This window comes from Plodia interpunctella, chromosome Z (genome assembly GCF_027563975.2).
Source record: "Plodia interpunctella isolate USDA-ARS_2022_Savannah chromosome Z, ilPloInte3.2, whole genome shotgun sequence".
In the NCBI taxonomy this organism is placed as follows: Eukaryota; Metazoa; Arthropoda; class Insecta; order Lepidoptera; family Pyralidae; genus Plodia; species Plodia interpunctella.
The window spans coordinates 8,142,673-8,161,641 of record NC_071324.2 but is presented as its reverse complement, the minus strand read 5'-3'; the positions used below and the strand labels follow the sequence as shown (position 1 = coordinate 8,161,641).

At 35.5% G+C, this 18,969-nt stretch overlaps 2 protein-coding genes across 5 annotated transcripts; one reads left to right on the top strand and one right to left on the bottom strand.

Annotated features, from left to right (window-relative positions):
* The first annotated feature begins 823 nt into the window (after nucleotides 1–823).
* LOC128683271 (outer dense fiber protein 2-like) lies at nucleotides 824–9,200 on the top strand. 3 transcript variants are annotated; one of them, XM_053768711.2, is made up of 10 exons: nucleotides 824–980; nucleotides 2,019–2,135; nucleotides 2,285–2,377; nucleotides 3,000–3,146; nucleotides 3,991–4,125; nucleotides 4,682–4,792; nucleotides 5,015–5,167; nucleotides 7,399–7,538; nucleotides 8,304–8,553; nucleotides 8,960–9,200. In XM_053768711.2, exons 2-10 carry the CDS (start codon nucleotides 2,037–2,039, stop codon nucleotides 9,128–9,130), a joined length of 1,299 nt encoding a protein of 432 aa, XP_053624686.1. In that variant the 5' UTR covers nucleotides 824–980; nucleotides 2,019–2,036; the 3' UTR covers nucleotides 9,131–9,200. The 3 variants fall into 3 exon arrangements, with proteins under 3 accessions (XP_053624686.1, XP_053624683.1, XP_053624684.1); XM_053768708.2 differs by lacking the exon at nucleotides 824–980 and adding an exon at nucleotides 1,116–1,402; XM_053768709.2 differs by lacking the exons at nucleotides 824–980; nucleotides 2,285–2,377 and adding an exon at nucleotides 1,116–1,402.
* Nucleotides 9,201–11,137: 1,937 nt separating this feature from the next.
* Nucleotides 11,138–18,579, bottom strand: ple (pale). 2 transcript variants are annotated; one of them, XM_053768381.2, is made up of 8 exons: nucleotides 18,333–18,579; nucleotides 14,617–14,728; nucleotides 14,410–14,523; nucleotides 14,282–14,323; nucleotides 13,363–14,182; nucleotides 12,474–12,600; nucleotides 11,970–12,199; nucleotides 11,138–11,677 (listed from the first exon to the last, which is right to left on the bottom strand). In XM_053768381.2, the coding sequence occupies exons 1-8, from the start codon at nucleotides 18,396–18,398 to the stop codon at nucleotides 11,503–11,505; spliced, it is 1,686 nt and encodes a 561-aa protein (XP_053624356.1). In that variant the 5' UTR covers nucleotides 18,399–18,579; the 3' UTR covers nucleotides 11,138–11,502. The 2 variants fall into 2 exon arrangements, with proteins under 2 accessions (XP_053624356.1, XP_053624358.1); XM_053768383.2 differs by lacking the exon at nucleotides 14,282–14,323 and having other exon boundaries at nucleotides 18,333–18,577.
* Nucleotides 18,580–18,969: the final 390 nt, after the last annotated feature.

The following is an 18,969-nucleotide window of genomic DNA, read 5'->3' as shown; positions in this document are numbered from 1 at the left end:
AACCTATTGAGGTTTTAAGTCATTGTGGCCATCGCCAACAATGACATTGACGATGCCCAATGAACATTTTATTAGAATACCTTTAAATAGGGAGTATTACTGCACATTTCTCCCGCCAAAGTACAACACTGTATGTTAGGTACACAAAGCTTTGCCGCTTTTTGCTATAGAAAACGGTCGAAAGGAAGATCGGAACACTTCACACGTGAAGACCTAATTAAATATGGACTTCTTACAGGTAAGATCTTTAGTGAAAATAAATTTAACCTATATCAGTTTATGACCACAGTTGAAAATAGTGTATACGGGATAATGCATTAAATCCTTCCTTTTTCCTTTAAACTCACACGACATTGCGTAGAAAGTATTTTTGGTCGTAAATCTGCAACAATATTGAAAATTGACGCTTTTTGCTTCCATTGGCATTGTTTGTGTACCTTAGTTGTACCAGCGCCATCTGCGCTGAGCTTTGCGTAACTATAATAATGCCGTATTAACGTACCTATAAACTTTCACCTTCTTTTATAAGGAGATAGGGATGATCTTTGAAAAATTACCACTCACGTATTTTTTTATTTGTTACAAGAAGTATTTTTACTAATTTTAAAATATTTAACACCAGAAATAGTGCTAGTCTCATACAAACTTCCACCCCTTATACCAAGGGGATGGGTTAGGTTGGGTTTTTAATTTTTTGTTGTCAAGATTCTTGGCTCTACAAACTAGATTCGTCTTGGCAACATTTTTACATGAAAATCTTTTTGGTGGGGTAGACGGTTTTTTTTTGTGTTTATATTTTTGATTTGAATAGTATTTGGCCACCCAAATGAATTGAAGAAGTGGTGGTCGAAAATAAATAGGTATCTACATATCCTAATCCCACAAATAGTGCAATGTAATGTCATCATCTCAATAATGTTCAATAATAATAGATGTCGTATTTTACAATCAAATGGATTTGAATCCTTGAATTGTACTGAGTAAGTACTAAGTACAATAAATTATAGAAATACATCCACTTGTACTGTAGTCGAGCATGAAAAGGAGCTGTTGCTTAAAACCTACTGGCTGATTTCAATTAGTAATCTACCTATATAAAGTGGGTATCTATTTATGACGCTGTCAAATTTATTGATTGACTGAAGGTAACCTAGACCGAGATATTTTGGATATTCCTCATTTATTTCTATAATTTGTTTATAATTTTTGAAGGTTGTATTTGATAGGTAAACATCGAAATTTCCATCCAGAGAATATATATAATATAACCTTACTTATAATTTTTATTGTGGGCTTATAATATTTAGGTGTGCTCTCAATAATGCCTCAATCAGATTTCTGGCCATTTTCTACTAAAAATAAGGCTGTAGCCGCCGATTCTACTGGGCAGCCCTCAGTTTTAGTAAGTACTGTCTAGTACTAAAGCCTAAGCGTAAATTTAATTTAGCTCCCCTATATCGCAAACTTTTATATTATTCGGTTCACCTGTGCCGTTGTTGCAATCAAATCAGTTAGATTTCTCTTACTTGTAGTTGACCTACAGAGTTGAAATTTCCCATGTCGCTTAAGTTTTCATGACAATGCATTATTATATATATCATCGGCTCCAAATGAGGGAACTCTTCAACCGTTTACAGCACGGAAATGGGTTTTTCAAGTCTTAAATGCCATAAGATCTCTCCGACGACAATAAAAGCTTGTGGTAAAAATTACATTTCTGTAAAAATCTTGTTGCAATTGTTGACGTCATCTTGTAAATACGGACCATCTTATAATTTGTCAAATTATTTTTTCGATACCTTAACATTAAAAAAATAGCGAAACGATTGAGATTCGATGTTATTAAATGTAATTAGTGCGATTGGAAAAGATTTTGGGCACAGGAAGTGCAACTGGAGCCGACTGAATCCCCTGGACTAGGGTTCATTCTCATATCCACTATTTTTATAATCTGTTTTTGAAGTGTTTATACAATAATTACCTAATACTTATTTCTTCATAATCGTTTTTGTGCTTAGCAAAAGCAGTTGGGAGATATGGAAGGTGAGGTGAAAGAAATGCAAATGGAATTGGCAGCGATCAAACGTAATCGAGTTGATTTGCAAAACCGAACAACTAACGATTTCCTGTACCCGGTTAGTATAGTATAAAAGAGCTAGAAAAGCGTCTTTCTTTTTGTTTTGAGATACACCTAATACAAAACAGAATGAAAAAGGTTCGTCTTTTTTTATAATAAATATATAATTTTTCATATTTTTTTATAATGATATTGTACTGATTCTAGGATTCTCCTGATTTGATGACAGAACAAGAAAAAAAGGAGGAACACAGAATGCAAAAGGAGCATTTTTATTGCTACCCTCACGAATTGAACGAGGTCGTAAATAAAATGATATAAGTATTTTATTGTTATTAATGCAATGCGTTTATTTTTTATAATTACCTATAGGTGTCTTTATCTTGGCTAAACACATTTTTTTTTATTTGCGAAAGACGTAAGACATTTCGATTTGGGGATTGAACATTTTCCGGGAAACAGGAACAAGGGTTTATGCAATCTCTTCTTGTATCCAGTCTTTTTTACTAATACTAGTGTCACTTGGACTTGTTTAGTCAAGTTTATTCAAGTATCATGAGTATCTTAGACGGTTATTAATTAAGATTACTAAGAAAAGGAAGCTGAAAAGTACCTAGTATATACCTTTTATTAATTTCTTCTTTTACGCACCCCTAGGCTGAGTGCCTTCCCGTAAATAAGACCCTGGATGTTATTTCCAAATTCTAAATTATTTATTTCATCTAAGGATGTTACGTACATCACTTACATAATAACGTCAAAAATTACATAAAACTAAGTATTGCCAGTTGCCAAACCGCAAGTAAAGAAGCGGCGCAACAAACTTCACCGCAGCCTTCTTTCAAAGTTGGCAACTTATGGGTCTAATTCTTACTAATTTCAATGGCAGTTTCTAAATAATTAAATATCGTTTGTAAAACAGATTGCAAAATTGAAAGCGGAACTCATAAAAGCAAAGAATATAACTGATGAGGAAAGATTTCAAAGAGAAAAATATGAAGCTAAGCTGAAAGATTTAGAATTGAAATTGAATATGTTATGTGGAGGCGAATCGATAACACAGTACAAGGTGATTTTAAGTATAATGTTAATGTCAATTGGTCACTTGCATAATTAACTTTTACTTACTATACTAATTAATATTGTATTAGTAACTTAATACAATTATGTAAGTATATAAGTACCTACTAAATGTATTTTACAATATTTTTTTTGTAAACATTAGGACCAAATTGTAAGTAGATATTTAAAATTGATTACATTGCATTCACCGACTGAAGTTTGCTAGTAATTGCAAAGAAAGTTCTAAAAACACGACGAAAATAATTTTTTGCCCACGCCTATAAGTATCGCTTCAGCAAACACCTTTTTAGGCATCATTGCATCCACAGATTTCAACATGGTACCCTATATAGCTTGTTCATTTTAAATAGAAACAAAATGTTGTATATCATAGTATATAAATAAAAGCATGGCTAGCTACCTACCAAATACTAAGCAAGGGCATACCCTTGCTTCTAGTATTTGGTAGGTAGGTCATGTAATACATACTTACACAACTATATAGGTAGTTATTATATATTTTATTACACCCATATATATTTTATTGCCCACAATTTTGTAATGTGAGAAAAAGTTCGTTTCCCGTGGGAATTTCCAGAAATCCCTTCTTAGTGCTCCCCTACACAGTCCTAGAAACCTACATGCCAAATTTCAGCTTTCTACGTTAGTTTCGCCTGTGCGTTGTCTGTCGGTCAGTGACTCAGTAGCGCAAGAGTTATATATATATATATATATATATATATATATAGATTAATTGGGTCCAGGTAGATGAAATATTTCATGTCATTTTGCATTGAGTAGGAACTTCACTCCAAAAAGTTCTTTCCAAAAAACTTCTTTCCAAAAAATAGGACACGCGTAAAGAGTCTGACCAAGAGGTTGTCGTCGCTATGAAACAGCAAATGAGGGACATGAAAGAGGAGATGGAAGAAATGAAGATGACAGTTGTTGAGAAATCTGAGCAGCTACAGGAATACCGTGTGAAGGTATGGTACCGGCTATGTAATATTGGCAAATAGTTCATCAAACTTTGGCGATTTTGACTTCCATTGATTCCATTCATTTTAGCGCTTAATGTGTCAACATGCTAGCTAACATTTATAATGTACCTACCTACGTCAGTAATTAATCAGAGAATTTCTCACCGATAGTGTGTAGGTATATCTTGCATTAGCATTTGTATCATATACAGGCAACCGTAGTCAGTATATAGGTACCTGTGGCACAACAATATCTATAAAGAATGTTAGAAGAACTACTATTTCACTTTCTCAAATTCGAAATGCAAAGTAGAGTGTTTGACACGGTTGAAAGTATTTTCCCATTTGCACCTTGTATACCTTGTCCACGTTCCACGCTCTCGTCAAACAGTTTGCCAAACTTGTCTTTTGAAGCTGTCGAATATGGTATAATACGGTATACATTACTGGTTTTTCATTGCGGTAAATAAATGCACTCATACTAAAAACAGGTATGCAAAAGTTTGAGTTCGGCGTCAGTGCATGTGGAGCTGGTATAACAATCACTTGTTTTTTATTATAGTATCTTCAAGCACAACAGCAAGTTGAAGAACTGAAACGACAAATGGATGTTGTTGAATATGATAATAAACAAGTATCTGACCAAATTCAAATAGAAATTCAGAAAATGAAGGTTAGTATCTGTTAGGTAAAATTTAGTTTTAGTACTCGATTTCTTGTAGTTCTTTCAAGAATAATTAAATGGGTGACCAAAAATTTATTATCACGCACTCATCCGTGCATTTGCCAGTTAACCCAACAATTGTGAAATACAATTTTTAAGCCATAAGGCTAATATTACTCTTTATCAGCGAGCGGTTAAACAGGTACTAAATTTTACTAAAAATTAATATAGATGCAATTCCAAGAAAAGCTGCAAGAGTTGGCACCTTTGCCCGACTTGCTGAAAGGAGCGCAGTTCCAACTTCAAGAGGCCAAACAGCTCCAGCATCTTGCCGAAGATAGCTCACAGCAGCTCTCCAACGAACTTCACAGGGTCAAGGAAAAGGTAAATCGATTAATAAACTTTGTTAAATCGATGTTCAGAAGAATATTTGAATGTTTTGTATTTGTTATTATGCAACTGCTATTTTTAATTTTTGAGTAGATTTGGAAATCTTAAAGAAAGTACACAGGGTCAACGAAAAGGATCGAACTGTACACGACGATAACTAGATTTTGTGAAAACAACTGATTTGCTCTGTACTTATTTGTTATTATTGCAAAGTAGGTATCACATTTTTTTATAAATTTGGAATAAAATCGTACAGAAAATTAATTCAAACATGGTGATTGCTCACTTTCAATATATCTGGTATGTTTTTATTATTATTTTCATATTTAAGTAGATTTTTAAAAGGAAAATATCCATTGTCCTTACCAGTGTCATAGACCGAATTTCATGTATACATATTTGTTTTTTTTAAGAAGTAAATTAAGTAATACTTTATAACAACATCGCATGACCGGATACTTGACTGAACAGATAAATTAATCTATATGGTTTGAAATGCGATCTAGCTTCCTTTACCTCGGAAGCGACCTTAATGTCTGATATATTTTGTCTGATATCTTTTTGTTATATTTCCTGATTTATTCTATGTTTGTTCTTATTTTAAAATAAAAATAACTATACATTGCTTCATTTATACAACTGTAATATGTTTGATTTTTAATTACTTTCGCTAGTTGTATAAGTATTGACTATCTATCAATTTTCTTATCTACATTAATCACTACATATTTTGTCCATATATTTTATTCAAGTACGCGCCAGCGTAGTCATAATAATCTGGATAGGTAAAATAATTCTCTAGTGGCTCTGAACTGTTCTCTGTGTACCTATCTGTTGAGATTGAGACTCCGCAAAAATCTAAAAATAAGTTGTTTCGTCTATACTTACACTTAAAACAACTTGACTTTTACTTTAGGGCTCTGACAAATTCTTAACTTTCCAATAGGGTCTGTCTTCAAAAAGTTTAGAACCGCTGCTCTAGCTACAACATTTAAATAAGTTCTTACTAAGCCTTAATTTACGTCACAAAAATATTTCTCATTATAATTTAGTTACATACCTATACCATTAAACTGCAAGTATCTAGGTAATATCTATCTACACTCAAGCAAGCATTAAAAAGGCTACTTTAAGATTTATTGGGTTGGAGCTAAGCCGCTTAGCAGAAGTACCTATACATATTAAGTACATTGAAAAACCCCTTCGCTTATAGCCCAATAGTAGGCGTAAAAGATTGTATATCAACTAACAGGTAGGTACTTAGATTTCCTATCAGGAATACCATTGGTCATTTTCAGGACTAGATAAAGAAATGCATTTTACCATGGACGAAAAAATGGTAAGTGTATAGGCCCAAGAGTGGTCCACTTATAGGCTATAATTTTACAGAAACTATAAAAATACATAGAATAAATTATTTTTTCAGGAATTATGCCAGGTGCATTTATGAGAACAATATTATCTGATAATATGAAATAAAAAAAAATCCATATTAATAAAAGTTATTACAAGATTTCTGAGTTTTTCGATGATAATTTTTTGTACAGATTCACTTTGATTTCTCTACTGTACAAATCACGTTAGATATAAGACGAATTTATTTTGTAAGTAATTTGGCAACTAGTTGGCAACTTGTGGTTTGCAATAAATCTCAATCTGAATCCTATCTGATCATTTACTATTGCAAATCACGAGAGGTTAGTATAGGCAAATTATAACTTGAGCTATAGTATTATCCCGAAATGAAGGAGATTTCTTAGAAACATCATCAGAATCATCGAGCTGTTATGACCATAACAGCTTCATTTGAGGCAGACGTAATTATTGAAGTGCGGAGCGCGTCATCATGGCATATTTATTAGATGGTGATGTCAAGGTGCCACAAAAGAGGGTCAGCTAGAAGGAAAAACTCTATGCTAACGTAGTTAAAATATCACATTATTAATAACTATCTGAAAATTATTGTTATCCTCATTACTCATTTTAGTTATCGACCAACATACAACTACATTATTTATCAAAATTTGATTATATAGGTAGATTGCCTATATAAATCTGCATAAGTATTATGTATTATCTACTATGTACTTATAAATTAGGCGTACATGTTTATAAATTAGATTTTCCTAACTAGGAAGGTAATGATAACTGGGTATTACAGTCGATATAGAACTTTATTAAAACTTGTTACAAATTACTTTTTTAATTGAACAATGATTTTACAGTTGGTTGAAGCAGTGAATAATTTCAACCAAGAGAAGGCAGACAGATTGAAGTATATGGATGAAAACAAAACTTTGAAAACTACCGTAGATGAACAGAAAATAGATTTGGACTTATTGCATAAACAAGCTGACGACTATAAGTACGTATTTTAATCAAATGTGTGAGGTCTATCATGAGTTAGTTAATAACTAGCTTTTAATAATTATATAAAAAATAAAAGAAATAAAATCGCGGTCAAAAGAACAAAATTTCCCACAGGACCGAAATGATAGATAAGTATGCCGAATTGCAAGCACAACACAACTGCATAGTGAACCTGAGCGTATCATGCTTTAGTCTGCAACCGCACTATTACATTAACGTAAGGCTTTGGAAAAAATTATTTAATGGGATCTATAATTATTATTTGACGATATTTTTTTCAATTTTATGAGTTCACATGTGACGCCATCTATTATCAGGTAATAGATGGCGTAGTAAAACTAATTATCCGTATTTTTCTTATAGACATTTTAAGTAAAATTTTCGAAATTAATACTTATGAAATAAATAATTACAAACTTGTTTTTGAAACTTCAACCTAAAGATGAACGTAAATCCAAAATTGTACGTGTCTCACTTTAAAAATAACAAAAGTTTCATACATTCTATCTCAGTCTCGAATTTCATGCCGATCCGTTCAGTAAATTTTGTGTGATACGCGTACAAACATACAGACAGAGAGACAGACAAAAATCTAAAAAAAATTGTTTTAGCTTCTATTGACCCTAAATAGACCTCTCCTATTTATTTTTCGTAAACATCTATATACAAAGTTCAGTTACAGTTTTATTATAAGGATTGTTAATCATCTGCCTTATATAATATAATACGATATTTTTTGTTATCACAACGAATATTTCAGATGCCAAGTGTTACGGTTGGAAGAAAAGTTAGACCTTTTGGAGAACAGGTACAAAGAGAAAACTGCGGAATGCGCCCAGCTGCTAAAGGACCTCGACGAAATGAGACTCGAGAACAGTCGCGCAGTGGGTCGGTACAAGGAGAGGTCAGACTCTATGAGGAGATACCTGCAGACACAGATCTCGGAGCTGGAGAGGCAGTTGATACAGAGTCGAGCGCAGTGCAGAGCTTGCCAAAAGGAAAGGGATGATGTAAGTTTGCTTGTTTTGATTAAAATAAAACAATTCACATATGGGATATATAATGAGAAACAGTCAGTTTATTATTGAATTTCGCAAAATCTTCGTTACGGATTTCAAATTATGTATATAAGTAGAACATGACACGGAATACTTATCTCAAAATTACTACGACAAAGCTCCGGGCGGTTGGTGATAGCCTATTCTTCAGTGTAGTCCGTCGTCTTCAACTGCATTGACGTCCGTCGACGAATGAACGATAAAATTGGATGAAGTTTCGACATAAGACGACGCATGTCAATGTGAAAACCAACTATGTTAAAATAACTGAGCTCAACGGAGCGGCTACGCGCTGCGTCTTCGGAACGGAGCATGATGAAGTAATCAAGCCGGAACCTTATCATGGTAATGGTTTTAGGTACGCCAACGAATGCAGATTCAAATAAACAGTCTGCAAGAGAATTTTGAGTTGGTGGAAATCAGACTGAACGCGCTGAAAAACCAGGTGACGTCACTCAAGAGCAGCTACACTATAATTCTGGCCGAGGAGGAAGAAAGCTCCGACTTCAACAAGATCACTACCACTTGACTTTATTTTTCCTTTCTTGCCTAATGGTAATAAATATTGGTATTTTCTTAAATGCTGTTTGATAACTCTTTTTTGCTGAGTTTTATTTTATCCGAACCGACTTATGATTTCCATTCTACATTTTGTGGAAATATATATATCTCTGTTACATTACAAAAATGTAATAAGGCAAGGCAGATACAACTATAAGTTTTTAGTCTAAACGTCCACAGTTCATTCGGGAAAAATAGAAGCTAAAAGGCCATAAAATCTTTGCATACCGAGTTCAAAGTATCATTTTAATTTAAACTCTACCCTTACAAATGGATAGAATTGGCATTGCCACTGAATATCATGCCGGATAAACTTACATCAACCAAGTGCAAAAGTTAAGTATGTTTGTGTTCACGATCACCAATCCTGTTTGATGTTTCCAATTTTCCACTTTCCAATTGATTTTTTCCAATTGACCAAGGAGCATATAATATTGACTTCGACAGAGGCAAAAATAAGTACACTAAAGATTCCCGCTCTTACAAGTACTTATGTAATGAAAACTTACTTAATTAAATAATGCGTGAATGAGTCAGTGGATAATTTTTAGGTATTTTTGAGAATAAAAAGCCATAATTTCTCGGGTCATTTGCAAAGTTTCTTGTCAAATTGATACTTGAGACCTCGTATTCTCCTCTGACTCGATAAAATCCACCCACACCCAGACTTTTTAGTTTCCACGGCAAGTCTCAAATCGAACAGTTTTTTATACAATTATTATTTCAGTCGCTAAGTGTGCATGCTTTGCTCTCGATCTTGTGGAACCAGTACCACTTTATTTTTTGTTTTGTTCGCATATTCTTTGTCTTTACGCATAAGGAACTCTCGCCTCTAGGTCCTACTTAATTAGAATAATTGTAGGAAATGAATATATATCAGTTCTGTAAATAAAACAATCGGGGAGATAACTTGTAATGGATTTTCAATGCCTTCCTGTGAATGGCAATTAATATTGTATTTTCCAAAATCCGATTACGCTTGAAATGATCGAGGGCGTCCCGGGAGACCTCGGGACCTGAGACAATCTGATTACCGGTGAGCAGCGCTCTACCCAAGTCAGGATTCCATTGGATTTTATTCTATAGAAAAGAAAGAAAGGAATATTAGTTTCACTGAAATTGTTTTATAAAAGCTTTTATTTTCTTTGTTCCAAGAAGATATTTTTGACAGGTTTTTCGAGGTGTAAATACTTAGTTGAACAAGATATAGGTAAAGATAGGAAAGAAATACAGGTTTTTGGCGATTTACCTTTAAAATAAATCTGAGTATTTTCCCGATTGTAAGTAGTATTCATGCGACTAAATACATCTGACTACATCTATAATTGTGTGGAAGATAAGAAAAAATGTTCAAATCTACTTCTTAATATGTTAGTTATAAATCGATTACATTTTAAAAGAAATTAGTAATAATTGCCTACATATCGTGCCCATGGCAACATTATCGCAATTTAATTTGATACGATAATTTATATACAATTTATGACTGTGGAATTATTTGTGTATTGAAGCTGTTTTGCTGTTTTGATCACCATCACCATTGATTGACCAATGGTGATGGTGATCCAGTGGTTGTCACTCAACTATGAAACACAATGTCCCAGATTGAAATACTACCCGTGCCAGTTAGTATACCAATCTAAAATATAATAATACTTACCTAATTTATGTGATAAATATCGGGAGTAATCCTGCATTCTAGTTCAAGATTTATCAGCTATAGTGTGAAATGGCGAAGTGGAGTAGACAATGTTAAAATATTATTATAAGTTAATTTTATCCATTAACTGTCAGCCACGTGGAATAAGGAGAATTTAGAGATAGATTACCTAGATTTATTTATTTAGAATAAATAGTATGAAATTCTACATAAATGCAGAATTTCATGCTTCTCATTATAAAAAAATCATTAATTTAAATAATACAGGTAGTATTATTTTATTAATTGGATAGGTATTTGAATAAAAGATCGAAATCCAGTCAAACACATATATTTTTGGTTTGATTTTTTTTCATTTTGGTGCTCCATTTTTATTCATTTTGCGTTGTTTTAAATTATAAATAATACTAGTAGTAGTTGGCCTTCCACACATGCACAGTCTCCGTAAATGGGCAATCGGGAGCTCAGTGCAGTTTGAGAGGCCCGGGCAATGAGCTCGGCAATAAATAATATACAATAAGGTACAAAAAGTTATTCAACGAAATATCATCCGATGGTATCCACTCTCGCACACACGCTCCACACACGCACACAGTCTTACGTCTATAATATCACTAGCTATACAGAATACGGCGAGGCCGCGTGCACTGAACCATTTATGTGTTTACAGGATAGGGTGATCACTCGAAATGAGATCCCTTAAGCTTCTTGACGGCGTTGGTAAGATGCAGCATCTCTGTGTTGAGCTGCCAGATGAGCGTCTCGAGCTTGTCCACCGAGTCCAGGACTTCTACGCGCTCCGTGTGAGGATTGAAACGAACCTCGAAGGGTCTAGACATGGTGGATACCCAGCGTCTGAAATTAAAGTTCAGATTAGACCTTATTCTTAAATCATCTCTTTGTTACTTTTTGCGATCGATGTTGCATACAACGTTGAAATGCATTTAGTTCGTGTTGTAGTCCAAAATGCAAAATTAAATCGAAGTGTTTGTAATCTAGATTGTATACGTTTTTGCGTTTTAGGCGTCGCGCTCAGGAGGGGTAAGTTTATACTTATTTGTTAGAGGTACTTTTGGCTGAAGCAAAAGTTTATTCACTTCTTCGTTTTCCATACAAGTTATAATTTCGGCTACGCTGAAATAATTACCTGAACTTGTCTTTGGCATCTTCAAAACTTTCAGCAACGTAGTAGATCGGCTGGTACTCCTGGTCCTGGTAGGGTTGCACCGAGGTGGAAGCGGGCTCGAAGGGCCTCAACTCTGGCTTGTCACTGAGGGCGTGGAGGAGCTCTCCGATGGATGACAGGAGTGCAGCGCCGTAGGCCTTTAGCTGGTGGTTCTCCTTGCAGAGACCGAATTCTACCGTGAACCAGTATACCTGCCAATCACATGTTTATTGTATATAGAAAGAAGAGAAAATATATAAAAGAGTTCGATGATCGCACTAAGTTTTTAAGATAAAGATAAAGTTATCAAATCCTTGATGTATGGCTACGTAGTACTAAATAAATCAATATTATTTTCGCGTTGCAAAAGGCAAAAATTCGCTCAGGCCAAGGTACCAAGATTTGAAATAAGAATACATTTACTTTTCAAAATATAAGTTAGAATAATACTATAATATTCAACAGTTACTAAATACTTAAACTTACAGTAGACAGTTTTTCGATTTCAGAGTCCGAGGCACCGAGCGAAGCCAAACCAATCTCTTGAGAGAACTGAGCGAAGCTGGGGTCAGCCAAGAGAGGTATGTGTCCTAGCAGCTCATGGATGCAGTCACTGGAATTAAATTATAGGCATATGAAGTTAGCTGCATCGACGACGTATAGCCTTTGACCGTAAAACCTTATAGAGGTCTTATTGATGCGCAGTTAACGACATTGAATTCAATAAAATGACTCATGTTCCCTTTGATGTTACTAAACTTTCCTATGGAAATTGTCCCGGTCCCGGATACGGTAACTGAATAAATGCTGAACTGAGCTAACAGAGTTAACAACACTATTAACATGAAGTTTAGTCCTTACGATGGAAGTTATTAAACGTGATAGAATATGAAAGTTGCACACATGCCCATAGTTCCGCACTAAAATAAGGCATTGAACGAGTACATTTTAAATTGGTCCGGTTCAAATTAAGTATACTGTATCGACCTAATTTATATGATATACACGAGGACTTATTACATAATATTTCCGTAAAAAATACAAGTCAAGGTAATTTTATTGTAGTTACTTACAAATTCTTTGCTTATTTAATTAATCAGTATCTAATTAAATGAGTGGACTAACTTTTGCAAAACTTGGTTGGCAGCTTTGAGAGTGACAGATCCATGTATGTCCTGGTTCATTTGATATACAAAAAGTATAACTTTTTAGTTTTGGTTTATGTACTACAAGAGTGATGAGAAATGTTTTTAAATAAGGAACCTTACAATGATGTATAAGTAATCAAATAAATAAATATATGGTCGCCGAATCATTTCTCTCTTCACATTCTATACTAAATATTATGAAATTTGAATAAACATTATATACTTACGGTTCTGGAGTGTGGAATGGGGAGTTGGCGTGACGGACGTACTGGGTAGATTGGAAGACGCGGAAAGCGAGAGAAGCGAGGAAGTCACGCGCAGTCAGCAGTCCAGCAGCGGGGCGCAGGGTGAATCCTGTGTGCTTGCGAAGGAAGTTGCTGACATCCTCCAGCTGTGGGATACGATGTGGGACGAAGATATCTGCCGATTGCAGCTTTCCAAATGCTACTTTGTACTCGTGGCATGCGTGTTTTGGCATCAGGTCCAAAACGGTGTTGAACACTCGCTGCCAAGTAGCGTTCTCACTCTCCGTGTATGTGATGGATGGGATTGGGTCTCCGTATTTGTAAGCGAAAGCGATTTCGGCAATATCTTTCCTGCGCTCTCTGTATTCCTTGTCAGCGAATCCAGGGTGGTTCATATCAAGCTCAGGCTCGTATTTAGTCATGAGATGGTTGCAGTTGTCGAGATCAGAAGCGTGGCGAGGGAACCAAGGGGTCTTGCTAGAGATGTTGTTCTCAGACACAAGGTTAACTCCAGCAAAAGCCGTTGATTGACGTAGAGATCTGATGAGTTGAAGAAGGTTGCAGCGAGACATGCTCACTTTGACAAGAGCATCGAATTGGATGCCCGTTAGTTGAGATGGACGAGTCTCCAGATGTTGAACACAGCCCTTGTAGTTGTCAATGGTTTTGAGAATGCGAGCGAGTGATCCCATGCCATCGCGCATGCGCAGCAGCAGAGCTGCTTGTTGGATAGCATGCTCAGCCTCTGGTGATTCACTCGCTGCATTTTGAAGAATCACTTCTTCCTCAGTTAGGGTATAATCTGCAAAGAAGGTCATAATAATATTAAGTTGTCCACGTTAGAATAGAATAGCAACTGTTTAAATATATCATGCAACCATCTGTTCAACATGATACTGACCCTCATCCGACTTGGTAGCATCGTCACCAATGTCAGCATCGGCTAAAATTAAACAGAAATAAAAATAACAAAAGAGAACTTTAAAAATAAAAAAAAATAAAAAAATAAGACAAGAAAATAAAAATTACCCAGTTGTCCATTTTTAGTTTCGTCTTGTTGGGTACCATCTTCGACAGTCGGTGATTTATCCTCATTACCGATATGAACTCCATCTTGGATAAAATCGGTGTCCAAGCCAGAGTCTAGATAAACCAAAAATAAAAATAAATAAAAATATAAAGAAAAATAAAACAATAATGCTCTTTTTTAGATATGAAAAAAATAAAGGTGTGTACCATTGGCACGGGCGCGAGCCTCTTCCAGCACACTCTGCTTGGTCTGTTTGACTACCAGTGTCTCGAAGCGGGCGTCGTCCACCAGGGAGCGACGGCGAGATGGGTAACCATTCTAAAAACAAAACAAACAATTAGGACGTTTTAATTTAAGAACTAGCCTAGATTTACGAGTAATAGTGTAGCGATTTCCTACATATGACAAAGAAAAATCATATTATTTATCGAAGTGTTAATTAAGTGAACTTATTTATGGATTATGTATATACTACTATCGTATTATATAAAGAGGTACCTAAATGTTTGTGAGTTTGTATGTTTGAGGCGGGTAATCTCGGAAACTACCAAACCGATTTCAAAAATTCTTTCACCATTAGAAAGGTACATTGTCCAAGATTGTTATAGGCTATATTTTATCTCAAAATTCCCACGGGAGCGAAGCCCCAGGTTATGAATATTAACATCTAGTGTTCAATAAAATCTATAATCATATGAAACTTTGTTTTATAAATTAAATTTCATAGTTTCGCAAGGTAGTTCACAAGGTGTCATAACTAGAAACAAATACAAATTTCATTTTCATTTAGATGGCATTAACTAAGTTCATTTGCAATATTAATTTTAAATATATGTACATTGAGAATCCCTTGAATGATAAATAAACATGATTTATGCATAATTATTATAACTAGTAAAAACTGACAATTTTAATGTTTGATTTACAATCTACATATCCTAAGTGTTTGAGATCTAAAGTTTTAAATCAAAACAAAATGTCCGATATTTCAGTAAATGCTACTGAAATCCAGTAGCTTGAGTCGCGGCTCTAAAAATAACTTGATTCCTAAATCCTTATAAATATAAAGCGGTCACATCGCATTATATTTCATGTGAGAGTAGGAATTGCTTTTATGAAGTTCCTAAGCTTATTTCCTGAGTGTGGCCGGGCGTAAAGTGCTGCCATTATACCCCACCCCGCCCGACGGAAACGACATCGCAAGATGGAAATCTTTCAAAGGAAGAGACCCACTTTCTGGAACAGTGAGCTTGAATGAAACCAATTAAGTACTACAACTTGCTGCGAACTTTCAAAAGCCAATGTTCAGTCATTTCTATAATCTTTGCAGTTACGGCCACTTTATGTCGCGCATCAAACTTTAGGTTTTAAAGTTTCAAATTTGCTAATAGTTGTATATTAAACGATTAAATAACGTTGATTGAATTAAAGGGCAATCGTAATTCTTTAATTTAATCACGCACGTGTCTGCCGATAATGTAAATTTCGTGTAATTAAAGTTTTTGCGTGTTTAGTGTTTACAGGTGGCCGACGCGTCGCGGCGTGATGTGACCGTCGCGTCGGCGAGCCGCGCGGGCGGCAAGACCTAGCATTTTCCAGTAGAGTGGTCTCGCGAGTCTAACTATGTATGTCAAGGGTTGCACTAATCACTCGCGATTGTTACCGAGCCCCTGAAATGCAGCCTTTATACTGCACAATTACTGCACCTGAAAGCTTTGTTAATGATCCGTGTATTCAATTTTATACGCAAGGTGACCGCCAATAAAATTGCGGAAACGTGTCGCATACAGTGAACTTTAAGGTTCGCCTAACTGGAGCGGGCTGGAGTCGGAATCCGGTTGATATAACCTTGGTTTGTCCGAATGGCCACTTCACCGTTCCAATCGGTCGGCTGGTAATTAACTGGAGCCCTGACAAAGTAAGGAGAGTGTGGAATTTACACTAATACTTTATCATTGTTCTTCAGCTCTAATCCTGTATCTGACTTGAGTTCAGATCAGCATATCATTACAAACTAGTTTAATTTTACGATATATTAGTGCTTTCTGTATGAAAATTGAAATGATGAGATCCTTTTGTTCTCTCTACATTTGAGGAACAAGAGCGCCCGGCCTCCACCCTACTTGACTATATCTACCGTAGATACTTGATGTACCCGAACACGCTCGATTCAATAACCTGTCATCACAAATTGCCAAATCCATTGGGCTTTTCGATAACGATAACACAATTATTCAACAGCCCATTAGCAACCAGCACTTGTTGGAAAAATGTCATTAACAGTTCTAAAGGGTTATGACTCTACAAAAAGTGCCACTAATAGCAAAGAACTATAATAAAAAGATGAGTTTTTTTTTAATTAAATTGACCGTGACGAAGACCTGTTGGTCAAGGGCAGCACCAGAACCTCGAATATATTGTTACGATCTGCTAGTCTTTTGTTTTGTGTGTTGTTTTTATTGTTGTTGTTTGCTTCGTGTGATGCATTTAGTGTCTAGTCGGAAAATAGGTCGCATTTTTTAATATGAGGTTGTTGTTAACGTAGTTGTATATCGTTACCTCATGAACATGTGTTCATATAACAGACTGCAGATAAGAAGTGCATTGTTGTGTCTCCTGATTGAGTTTTAACGATCTTTACCGATTGTAGCGGTGAGCGTCCTACCTCTTTACATTCCGACCTTCTATGGTCAAGGAAACACAATCATTCAAGCGCTAATTATAAAATATACGCTAATTATAACAAGTTTGCTGAAACCAGGTTATCGCACAGCAGTGTGTAAATCAACAAAAAATACAACATTGTTTATTTGAATTATAAAAAAGCAATAGATATATTAACACCGTTGTTGTAAGTAAATAAATTCGCAAGAATATTTCGCAGAAGCTTTTGATTGATTACCTGATTGTATCAGGAATTTAAGGTACTTAAGTAAAATATTTGCAGTAGTTGCTAAAACATGTCTGTAATGAGGTAACGATTACGCATCAACACCTTGAATATTGACAATAGCTATTAATCTACACAATGATGAGAGATTTGTACGCGGGATGTTAGCTGCGGCGGACTACATTCGGTGGTAATGATTCTGCTCCCACTTCTGTCAACAATGGCTATATTTATTTAATAATTGTTACGCGATTCATTATGTAATGTGTCACACGCCGATTCTCGTGAAAGTGTATTATTGCATCTTAATAGTGAATTCATTCCGCGGAATATGTGATTACGACCCCATTTCGTCCGGACGGAAGCTTTTCGACAATTAAGGTGGGATTGTCGCTGACAATACCATATAAGTAATGTGATATCGGTTAAATTTTAACGCTTTCTCGTTATTATTTTAATTGATACTTAAATGTTTTACTTTTAGTCCGGTTACAATTATTACGTGCAAGTTACATAAAGTTTATCGAGGTGCAAGGTCGTTCTGAATAAACTGCACTTGTGGCTAATATAGAAGTTCTATAGAAGTTAATGGTATGGAGGAATGTGAACATGAAGTTTTCACAAGTAATGAGAAAATTAAATATACCATTTTTTTTTCTTTAAACACACCCAGTGTTTGTGCATGCAATTAACGCAAACTTTTTTGAAGGTGGATAATAAATGAATTGCGATGGATGAATTTGGAATTGGATGAATAATATGAATTGGGATGTCTATTATCGGCATGATCACAACAAAGTTTGCAAATGATATGATTTCATCCATTTCTGTAAGCGGTCACTTGTTTTTATTTGATATTCGATATATTGTTTTAAGATAAATCACCCGAATGAGAATATATCAAAACTTTGATAAGCACTATGTTTCATAACAAAACTTTTTGACCGATCACAAAAACTGAGGTAGGTGTCCTTTAGGAAGCAAGCAAGGGGCAGGCCAGGGAGCGCTGGCCTGCGGAAGCCGGCAGCTCACCTCGATACTGTAGGACTTCTTGATGGCGAACATTTCACGGTTCTTCTGGGCTGCTGCGACGGCCATTGCTTCTCACAACACACCACTGGGATCGTACGGCCTGAACGTAAGTTCACTGCGCGCTTAGCTAGCGTAAGTCTGCGAGAGCTTTATGTCTCGACCACGGGCTGTAGCCAGTCTGTCTGCGACTTGAGCTGTCGTAATACTAAGACTAACTAAACTTTGGATTGCAAACAGACCAATGCATGATGACCGTTCGCAAGAACAGTTTAAATAGTGTTAGGCGCTCGCCTCCCACCCCGCGCTGCCTTTCGTGGCGCATGCGTCATACTCCGTGCCCCGCGCGCCCTTCGCGCTCCTGCGAATCCTGCCGCCGCCGTCGACCAACCCTTGCCATTGCAACGGCCCTCCAACGACTCTGCATATATCGTCAATCACATCACTGTATCTATTTTATCATCATCAAAATTCAAATTACTACTTAGCTCAGTAATCATTTCTAAATAACAACTTATATTCACATTTTTTTTATAATTAATATTTATAAATATTTACAAATAAACTGTAAAGATGCAATTGCATAACGCAGGTTGTGTTGAGGCTGGTAATGTTTATGTTTGACGTATGTCAATGACCC

Excerpts from the sequence above, each read along its gene's own strand:
- ple (XM_053768381.2), bottom strand. The coding sequence starts at position 18,398 with ATGGCCGTCGCAGCAGCCCAGAAGAACCGTGAAATGTTCGCCATCAAG. Across the intron at positions 14,729-18,332 it reads AGAAGTCCTACAGTATCGAG|AATGGTTACCCATCTCGCCG; the intron begins GTGAGCTGCCGG and ends TTTTGTTTTTAG. Across the intron at positions 14,324-14,409 it reads AACTAAAAATGGACAACTGG|CCGATGCTGACATTGGTGAC; the intron begins GTAATTTTTATT and ends GTTTAATTTTAG.
- LOC128683271 (XM_053768708.2), top strand. The coding sequence starts at position 1,322 with ATGCCTCAATCAGATTTCTGGCCATTTTCTACTAAAAATAAGGCTGTA. Across the intron at positions 2,136-2,284 it reads CTAACGATTTCCTGTACCCG|GATTCTCCTGATTTGATGAC; the intron begins GTTAGTATAGTA and ends TACTGATTCTAG. Across the intron at positions 2,378-2,999 it reads ACCCTCACGAATTGAACGAG|ATTGCAAAATTGAAAGCGGA; the intron begins GTCGTAAATAAA and ends TTTGTAAAACAG.